This window comes from Anolis carolinensis, unplaced genomic scaffold (genome assembly GCF_035594765.1).
Source record: "Anolis carolinensis isolate JA03-04 unplaced genomic scaffold, rAnoCar3.1.pri scaffold_9, whole genome shotgun sequence".
Taxonomy (NCBI): domain Eukaryota; kingdom Metazoa; phylum Chordata; class Lepidosauria; order Squamata; family Dactyloidae; genus Anolis; species Anolis carolinensis.
The window spans coordinates 28,338,486-28,349,321 of record NW_026943820.1 but is presented as its reverse complement, the minus strand read 5'-3'; the positions used below and the strand labels follow the sequence as shown (position 1 = coordinate 28,349,321).

The 10,836-nt window shown below is 38.0% G+C and overlaps 1 protein-coding gene across 1 annotated transcript; it reads right to left on the bottom strand.

The window, feature by feature from the left end:
* Positions 1-341: 341 nt before the first annotated feature.
* Positions 342-6,632, bottom strand: cfap20 (cilia and flagella associated protein 20). Its single transcript, XM_062961558.1, has 6 exons — positions 6,425-6,632; positions 4,640-4,719; positions 3,361-3,472; positions 2,916-3,104; positions 1,154-1,264; positions 342-759 (listed from the first exon to the last, which is right to left on the bottom strand). Exons 1-6 carry the CDS (start codon positions 6,506-6,508, stop codon positions 754-756), a joined length of 582 nt encoding a protein of 193 aa, XP_062817628.1. The 5' UTR covers positions 6,509-6,632; the 3' UTR covers positions 342-753.
* Between the last annotated feature and the right edge of the window lie 4,204 nt (positions 6,633-10,836).

The following is a 10,836-nucleotide window of genomic DNA, read 5'->3' as shown; positions in this document are numbered from 1 at the left end:
TATTATAAAACTGAGGGCGGGGGCCAGGTAAATGACCTCGGAGGGCCGCATCCGGCCCCCGGGCCTTAGTTTGGGGGCCCCTGATCTAGAGTGAAGCTTTGGGCGGAACTGGTCCTCCCTGCACAAAGCTCCAGGTGGGAAAAGCATTAAGAAGTGCGATTCCGAATGGAAGTCAGTGCCAAACCTTAAAGGGACAAGAGTGTGGCTCTTGGATGCTGTACTACAATGCAGCAGCTCAACTTTTTTCATGGTCATCGTGGGAAAACTACACAAGGGCCCTTGCAGCACAGCTGGAAATACCATTCATGTGACAACATCAGGAGGAGCAATCAAGACCAGCCTTACAAAGAAAATCAAATATTTAATAGCAGCGTCCAGGAGGGAAGTAGTCCACATTTGTTGGAGCATACATCAAAACAGGGAGGGGGGGGGGGAGAAGGATGCGGAAGGAAACTTCTGGTGCCTGCAACTGCTCCAAACAATCATCCAAGCCAGAAAAGCCTCCCATTCCGTCTGGGGCGGTTCGGAAACCTTAACCTTGATCCCAGGTCTCTTGCCTAAACGTTGGCCTGCGTCCGGTCCCAGCAGTACAGATACCAATATTTTTATTATTATTATTATTAAATAAAAGTTACCCTATGGAAATCAGCATCTATATTGTGTTAATTCTCTGTTTTAAAAAAATACAACCCTCACACTCTTCCATCCATCTTCTCAATGCGTCTCTCGGGAGGCCTTCCTGGAGCGGTGGCATCATTGCTGTGTGGGGAGAGAGGCGGACAAAGACGTTCACTGCAAATGAGACCGCATTTCTAACCCTTATTTAAACCAACAGAAATATATACATTACAACATCTCTCTCAAGTAGACTGCGCAGATGGAAAAGGAGGCATGGGCCAACTTTGGCCCTCCAGGTGTTTTGAAATTCAACTACAGTAGAGTCTCACTTATCCAAGCTTCACTTATCCAATGTTGTGTATTATCCAAGACAGTCTGCTTTTTAGTAGTCAATGTCAAGAGAGAATGCTTCTGGACTGTGGCCAGACAGCCCAGAAAACTCACAGCAACCCATTTCTGATATGGGTGGGACAAGATCACATAGCCCTCCCTTCGAGGCAAATGAAGCTCCCAGATTGCCAACCCTTGGACTCACCTTGGCCTTGTTCTGGACTGGAATGTACAGCTTGAACTCCGCCGGCAGCTCATCCTCAGAGTAGAGCCTGTCAGAGAAGTAAATTCTGCGGATGCGACAGTTCGCATGGATCTGGGATGGGTAAAAAAAAGGAAGCGTGTTGGACGAGCCCCTGTGAATCCTGTTTCGAAATGCTCCAGCAACTCCCGACCCACAACAGTTAAATTCTAGCAGGCGGTTCACTGAGAAGCAGACTCAGCCAGGCAAAAGAGTTGCTTGGGTGATCTATCAGGCATGGCTTCCCAAGCAAGCTCCTTCTCCATGATGGACAGGAACACCAACATTCAGGCAAGAACCGTGTCCCAACTGATCAGGAGCACAAGCAGGGCTTTTATGCAGTCACAAAACTCCCGTTCTTGCGGAAGTGGCTCTGTTAGTTCCAGTTGAGAAACCAGGTATGCAAAAGCACCGTTGTTGATGTGGTCTTCTACTCAAACAACAAAACATGCAGAGACTTTGGTTCTTTCCCATATACGCATGAAGGCTTTTTTTTCTGTTGTTGCAACAGTATACAAAGTATACACGAAATATATACTTTGCTTCTTCTTCCTCACTACTCACAGCAGCAATTCTCCAACACACTCTCCAACCACCATGCAACCCTCATCAAACTTACTCAGTATAACGCCAACCTATCTACTATTCCCATTGCATTACCCATGGCACCCTAAGGACTGTGGCTTAACCCTTTGACAGGTAGTTAAGCCAGAGGTATCAACTCTGCTATCAGAAAATGCCAGATAATTTCCAAATCCTGACAGGACAGACCGACCAGGAACATGTCCTAGTAACCCCACTGTTTTAAATTATTGATTGTATGTACTTATGTAAGTCACCCCAAGTTTCTCCAGGGAGATAGAGGCGGAGTACAAAAATAAAGTTGTTGTTGTTGTTGTTGTTATTATTATTATTATTATTATTATTCTGCCTCTTATTCACTTTGTGTGCTTCACTGCCACAATTTTGTGCTTCTACCATTTGGAAATTGATCTTTCTTTTTCAATTGTTTATACATCACCATTTATTACTTATAAAGCACGTTTTCCTATTTAGAAATATGTAACAAAAAAATGGGAGGAGCATTCGGGGGGGGGGCCGGAACAGACTGATAGCATTTCAATGGGAGAAGAGTGTTTTAAGAGTTCAATCATGGAACAAATTAAACTCTTAAGTCAAGGCACCCCTGTAGTTTAATCTGGAGAAAAACACTATGGGGTGGGTACAATTGCAAAAGCAGAGCGCCACACCAGACTAATCTGCAACATAGGATTTATAGTTGACCTCCACACATGCAATCCAAACTTCTCCCTCCTTCCCGTGTGAATGTTCACTTCGTCAACTCTATCCTTCAATTTAGAGTCTCTGTTTCTCTCTGTTCGAAACCATCCTGTTTCTTTCAAAACGATCTTTCAGCGCTTCCTCCTTCCCGTCTCTTTCAGATCATTCTGATCTTTTTTTCACCTCTTCCACACAATGCTATCTCTTCCCAAATTCCTTCAGTCCTTTGCACTCCCTCCTCCCCTCTCTTTAACCCAAACTCAACACTTTCTTCTTCTAAAATTCACTTTTAAAATCTCAACTTCCTTCAGCAGCAAGCAAGAATCACGTGCACATCAGCATCCCGCCCCACCCATTCGGCTCTTTAATCCCTCCCGGCCTGCAGAGCTCCCTTGAAAAGTCTTCTTAGGGTTTTTTGTCCCCACAGCCGCCCTCTCCTCCTCACCTGTACCCGCAGTGTCTCAATGTAGTTGGTCCCGTAGGCCCGGCGTGTGAAGTCCGACAGGTTGAACTGAATCTGGTTCCAGCCGTCGTCCAGGCGCATGGGCATGGTGCAGATGAAGGGCTTGACGCGTGTGGTGCTTTGGTAGTTGCTGGCGCGGAAGCGCCGCCGGACATTTTTGTCATCTAGCACCTGGAGTTGAAATGTGCCATCAAGAGGACAAAAATGATAGTCATAGCGACACATAACAAACTTTGTTCATGCATTATTAACAGACTATTTTGATTTTTAAGATTCTTTAGGTAATAATTAGAATTAGATAAATATTGAAAAGAAAGAATCTGACAAGAATAACTGACAAGCAGGCCCTTCAAGCATGAAAGTTAAGACACAATGGCAACCAATTCTCCACACAACCTTGTATAACAGTCCCACTCTAGGTACGTACCTGTACTTCAAAGGTAAAGTATTTCTTTAAGTTCTTGATTATCATCACCAGAAAGGGCAGCTTAATTCCCAATGTCTTCTTCGGGTCAGCAGGACACGTAATGTATGTGGTACTGGGGGAGGAAAGAAACATATGCAATACAGGCAGTCTCCAAGTAACAAAAAAGAAAGGTTCTTAAATTGAATTCATACGTAAGTCAAAATAGGGGCATTTTGTAAGTGTCACTCCAGCCAAATATATACACATATTTCCTCTAGTCTAATGTGCCACTGAATGTAATGCGCACCTCCATTTTCAAAACCCTGTAACCCAAAAAAGTATTTGCTGCTGAATGTAATGTGCAGCAGGAAAACATGCACTCTTTGTAATATGGCCATTACAGTTGCTGCCTGCTTAGAATTCCTTTTTTAAAAAACAAGTGTTAGAGCGCAAAAGTTTCCAGAAATGGAAAAGAAACCTTGAGTGAATCTATGCACTGATCTATGGCAATTAAATTGCAGATAATATCCTTTACATAGGAGCTCCAGGTGCTCCTGAAGCAGCTTCCTCTATTGCTTTGGTTCAGCACTAAGATTTCCAAATTATGCAAATCTAATCTGCACCCAAATAATGGCAAGGTGATTTAGTCAAACAAGGTGGGTGCTAGATTCTAGTAAATACACTACATTCTTAATAATAATAATAATAATAATAATAATAATAACAACAACAACAACAACAACAACTTTATTTATATTCCGCCACCATCTTCCAGAGGGACTCGGGACGGCTCACAGAACATTCAAGGTGTGACATACAAAATAGGTACTGCTTAAGCAGGGAGATATTTTAATGGCACCGTAAGAAAATAACAGAAAAATGTCAGTGATTAAAAAAGGAGGAAGTCTGTGAACAGGGCTCTTCGACATGGAGGATGGAGTGACAGTACCCCCTGCGGTTGGAATTGAGCACAACCTCCAGGATGCTAAACATGGGAAAGGCTATCTGTACTGTTGTCTGTCCTGTCTGTGTATAAAGGCATTGAATGTTTGCCATATATGTGTTCTGAGTCCCCTTCGTGGTGAGAAGGGTAGGATATAAATACTGTAAATAAAATAAATAAATTTCTCCCCCGGCGGTCAGATTTCTCTCACTTCCTGTTGTCTCAGCCCTGTTCTTAACAAGGAGTCGTATGTAAGTCAGGTGTTTGTAACTCAGGCACAGCCTGTACTACATTCAGGCCAAGAAGTGCAATTCTCAAAGGGCCTTTTCGGAAGTCCCACCAGTGGTCTTTGCGTACCTGACATTGGTTCCTTCAATCTCCAGCACCAGTGACTGAATGTCGTTATCTGTGATTCTCTTGATGTGTCCATTCCGCACCTGGAAAAGTACAGGACAGAGAAAAAGAAAAATACATCCCATCATTCCTAATACTCCTGCCCAAAGAATGATGGGTTGGTTGCCCTTTTTCTCCCTGCTTTGGAAGAACTTTATCATTCCCATTGCTTCAAGAAAGCTCAGAATATTCTTAATAATAATAATAATAATAATAATAATAATAACAACATGATAGTAATAATAATATGAAAGATAGTAATAATGAGAACTATAATAACAGTAATCATAACATTGAATGATAACAATGTAAAAATATGATAATATGAATGATTACTGTTACTGTTTTACTGAATGTGTTTTGGGGCAATGGAATTTTGCCAACTGTTGTAAGCCGCCCTGAGTCCCTGCGGGTGAGAAGAGTGGGGTAAAAATGATGTAAATAAATCAATAGGCCATTTGTTTGCCTCCTCCATCTACTTTTCCTGCCTTGAAACCACACAGAAGCTGTGGTGTTCTAGGAGGGTCTGGGCAGTTTTTATAAAATCAGGGTAATATAGTAGACTATAATAATAATAATAATTGTAATTATCATAATAATAGTAACAATAATTAATAATAATATAAGATAGTAATGATATGAATGACAGTAATAATGAAAATGAATGATAATAATAATACAATAGTAATAATATGAACATAATGATAGTAATGACAAGAATGGTAGAGTATAATAATATAATGATAATTGTAATGATGATAATAAGTGTAATAATTAATAATAATACAAAATAATGATATAAATGATAGTAATAATGAAAATGAATTATAATAATATGATAATAATAATAATATGAACATAATGATAGTAATGGCAAGAATGGTAGACTATAATAATATAATGATAATTGTAATGATGATAATAATTGTAATAATTAATAATGATAATAATACAAAATAATGATATAAATGATAGTAATAATGAAAACGAATTATAATAATATGATAGTAATAATGATGATATGAACATAATGATAGTAATGGCAAGAATGGTAGACTATAATAATATAATGATAATTGTAATGATGATAATAATGCTAATAATAATAATGATAATAATATAAAATATTTGAGTTGAGTCCCCTTCGGGGTGAGAAGGGTGGCATATAAATGTAGCTAATAAATAAATAAATAAAATAATGATATGAATGATAATGAAAATAAATGATATAATAATAATGTACAAAATTACAAATCCATATCCCTCTGAAATACCGATTACAGAATTTCCACAACTATCCTAGCAAATAGATTTAAACACTTTAAATTTTATAATTCTTGGTTTAATAGAGTCTAATTAGAGTTTTAATTGATGTGGTACTGTTTTATTGTTTATTAATATGTCTTTTCTTTTATTGAATGTATTTTGGGCAATGTAATTTGCCAACTGTTGTAAGCCGCCCTGAGTCCCGCCGGGTGAGAAGGGCGGGATAAAAATGACGTAAATAATAATAAATGATGTAAATAATAATGATATGAACATAATGATAATGACAAGGATGATAGTAATAATGATAACTATAATATAATGATGATAATGATAATAACACTCGTATTTAATCGCCCCTACTTTACCTTTAAGACATAGGCCTTCTGTCAGTCAATGAATGGTAACCCTAGCAACAGCAGCCTCCTCCCTCCCGCCCGCCCCCTGTGAGGCCTAGCGAGGCCTGCGCCTTCCTTTCCTGACCTTCTTGTCCCAGATTTGCAGCGGCTTGCTCCCGATGGAGTAGAGGACGGAGAGGAAGCCGCTCTGGAAGGTGTTCTTGAACATCCCTCCCGCCGGGCGCGGGGCGAGCAGCTCCGCCGGGCGAGAGAGGCTCTACTGCACTGAGCGCCCGCTCCACTCTGCGCCGCCTCAGCCCTCCCAGCGCGGAAGGACACCTCTCAGTCGCGAGCGGCGCTTTGACTGCGCTAGGCGATGAGATCACTCCGCCAGGCGCCCGCGGACAGGCTAGCCACGCCCCCCTTCCGTCGCCATGGAGAGGACTACTTTTCCTTACGGCGGGACTCGTTTTTTTCCGCCTCGGCTGCCTCTTGCGGTGTGTTGTAGCAGGCCCATGCGCGTTGCCCTAGCGACGGGAGGGCGGGGCGTGAGAAGAGGCCTCGTGTTTGGCAGGCGGAGCGGCCAATAGAGGGCTACGCAGGCGCCTGAGGGTGGGACTCATTTGTCCCTTTGGATACACAGCCCAGTCTTATTGGGAAAACCTCAATTAATCCAAGACTGGGTTCATAGGTGAGAATTTGGGATTTCTAGTTTTTTGAGATTTTGATATACTGTCTATCTATCTATACACACACACATCTATATATACACACACCCCTACATCATATATATATATATATATATATATATATATATATATATATACACACACACACACACCTATATATATATATACACACACCCCTACATCATATATATATACACACCTCTATATACACACACACCCCCTACATCTCATATATATATATATACGCACACCTATATATATATATACACACACCCCTACATCATATATATATACACACCTCTATATACACACACACACCCCTACATCTCATATATATATATATATATATATATATATGCACACCTATATATATATACACACACCCCTACATCATATATATATACACACCTCTATATATACACACACACCCCTACATCTCATATATATATATATATATATATATGCACACCTATATATATATACACACACCCCTACATCATATATATATACACACCTCTATATACACACACACCCCCTACATCTCATATATATATATATACGCACACCTATATATATATACACACACACCCCTACATCATATATATATACACACCTCTATATACACACACACACCCCTACATCTCATATATATATATATATATATATATATATATGCACACCTATATATATATACACACACCCCTACATCATATATATATACACACCTCTATATATACACACACACCCCTACATCTCATATATATATATATATATATATATATATATATATATATGCACACCTATATATATATACACACACCCCTACATCATATATATATATATATATATATACACACACCCCTACATCATATATATATATACACACCTCTATATACACACACACACCCCTACATCTCATATATATATATATATATATATGCACACCTATATATATATACACACACCCCTACATCATATATACACACCTCTATATATACACACACACCCCTACATCTCATATATATATATATATGCACACCTATATATATATACACACACCCCTACATCATATATATATACACACCTCTATATATACACACACACCCCTACATCTCATATATATATATATATATATATATATATATATATATATATGCACACCTATATATATATACACACACCCCTACATCATATATATATATATACACACCTCTATATATACACACATACCCCTACATCTCATATATATATATATATATATATATATATATGCACACCTATATATATATACACACACACCCCTACATCATATATATATATACACACCTATATATACACACACACACCCCTACATCATATATACACACACCTATATATATATATATATATATATATATATATATATATATATACACACACTCCTACTATATCTATATATATATATTCGCACACACACAGCTACATCATATATACAGCTACACAATATGTATATATATATATGTATATACATATACATGCATACACACCATATATATACACTATATATACACACCTATATCATATACATGTAACAGACATACCTACATAGTGTATACATATATACACACACATCTACATCATGTATATATATATACACATCTACTATATATATACACCTACACAACCTACATCATATAAATATATACTGCTATATCATATATATACACACACACCTACAAAGTATACACATACACACACACTTATGATATATATATACACTAGCTGTGCCCGGCCATGCGTTGCTGTGGCAAAGTGGTGGTGGTATTGGTTAAAATTTGTTGTGTAATTTTTATTTGACTTTATTTGCATTTTTAATTAATTTTATTGTAAGTTATATTTTTATTTATTATATTTTATTATTTTCTTGTATTATTTTTAGTTATTTTCTGTTATTATAGTATTTTATTGTATTAATTTTTAGTGTTTTTTTATTATTTTTTATTGGGTTGCTAGGAGACCAAGTTGGAGGAGCTTAGCCTTCTAACTGGCAGCAATTGGATAAAAGCAATTATTCCTCTCTCTCTAATTAGGACATTATTTTTCTTTTCTTTTTGTTGTATCAACCTAGAGGCGTGGATGATGGGTTGTGTTGTCAAATTTCGAGGTTGGGGGGCCTGTAGTTTTGTTGTTTTGTGGGTCGCCGTGATGCCATCACTCTTTTATATATATAGATATACATATATATGTGTGTGTGTGTGCATGCCTACGTCATGCAATATCTTGGAAACGAGATCCAAGTCTACACACAAAACCCATTTAGGTTTCATTGGACACTTTATACACAATATTTCCCATAATGTTCTCCATGAAACCCAATTTGTCTCCATTGAACCATCAGAAAGCAAAGAGGCCTCTGTCCGAGTTCCCCATTCGAATCTCAGAAGAAGGTTGGCTCAACCTGTAGATATGCAATAAAATGGTAAATATATATTAACATGGCAAAGGAAAGGTATTGCTTTTTGGGGATTTTTTAAGGAGAGATTTCATGGTGAACTGTATTATGTTTTTAAAAGCTGCCAGTCGTTTTGAAGGCAGAATAGTGGCCTTGAATGTAAAGAGACCGTTTATAACAATGTGTTTTGTTTAAATCAGGGGTCCCCAAACTAAGGCCCGGGGGCCGGATGCGGCCCTCCAAGGTCATTTACCTGGCCCCTGCCCTCATTTATAATGTAATATTTTTATATCAGTTTTAATAATATAATATATTGTATATACATATGATATTGATAATAACATTATCATTTTATACAATATAATATTAATAATAATACCATATAATAATATTAATTATATTAATAATAATAAAGCACTGAGCTGGAGACCGAAAGGTCGCAGGTTCAAACCCCAGGAGCTCCTGCCAACATAGCAGTTCGAAAACATGCCAATGTGAGTAGATCAATAGGTACTGCTCTGGGGGAAGGTAACGGTGCTCCATGCAGTCATGCCAGTGGCCATATGACCTTGGAGGTGTCTACGGACAACGCCGGCTCTTCGTTTAGAAATGGAGATGAGCCCCAACCCCCAGAGTCAGACATGACTGGACTTAACGTCAGGGGAAACCTTTACCTTTTTAATATTAATTATATGTTATATATTACATATGATATTACAGTATAGTGGTATAGTTCAATATAGTAATAAATAATGCTAATATTGTGCTATGCTAATAATATAATATATTGTATGTACATACAGCTGCTCTGAGTTCCCTTAAGGGTGAGATATAAATGTAGTAAATAAATGTAGTAAATGAATAAATGAATAATTTTGGACTTAGGCTCGTCCAAAGTCTGACATGACTTGAAGACACACAACAACAACAACAATCCTAATTAACCTGACTATCTCATTAGCCAGAAGCAGGCCCACACTTCCTATTGAAATCCTGATAGGTTTATGTTGGTTAAAATTATTTTCATTTTTAAATATTGTATTGGTCTTTCATTGTTATTGTTGTTGTTTTGCACTACAAATAAGATATGTGCAGTGTGCATAGGAATTTTTTTGTTTGTTTTTTTCAAATGATAATTTGGCCCCTCCACATTCTGAAGGATGGTAGACCGGCCCTCTGCTTTAAAAGTTTGAGGACCCCTGGTTTAAATGGATGGCCCATGAGAAAGCTGAAAATCATTTTGTCCAGTGCCAATGCCGACATATCTCTATGTAAAAGAAATATTTGGGCGTATTTCATCGCATGATAGTGGCCACCGCATAATAGTCGCACCCACAGTTTTTATGAGTGTAAAAAAGGATATTTCTTGTTTTCATCGCATAATAGTCGCACCTTTATTTGAGGCTGATTCTCCTTTCCTTCTTCCTCTGAAGGCCA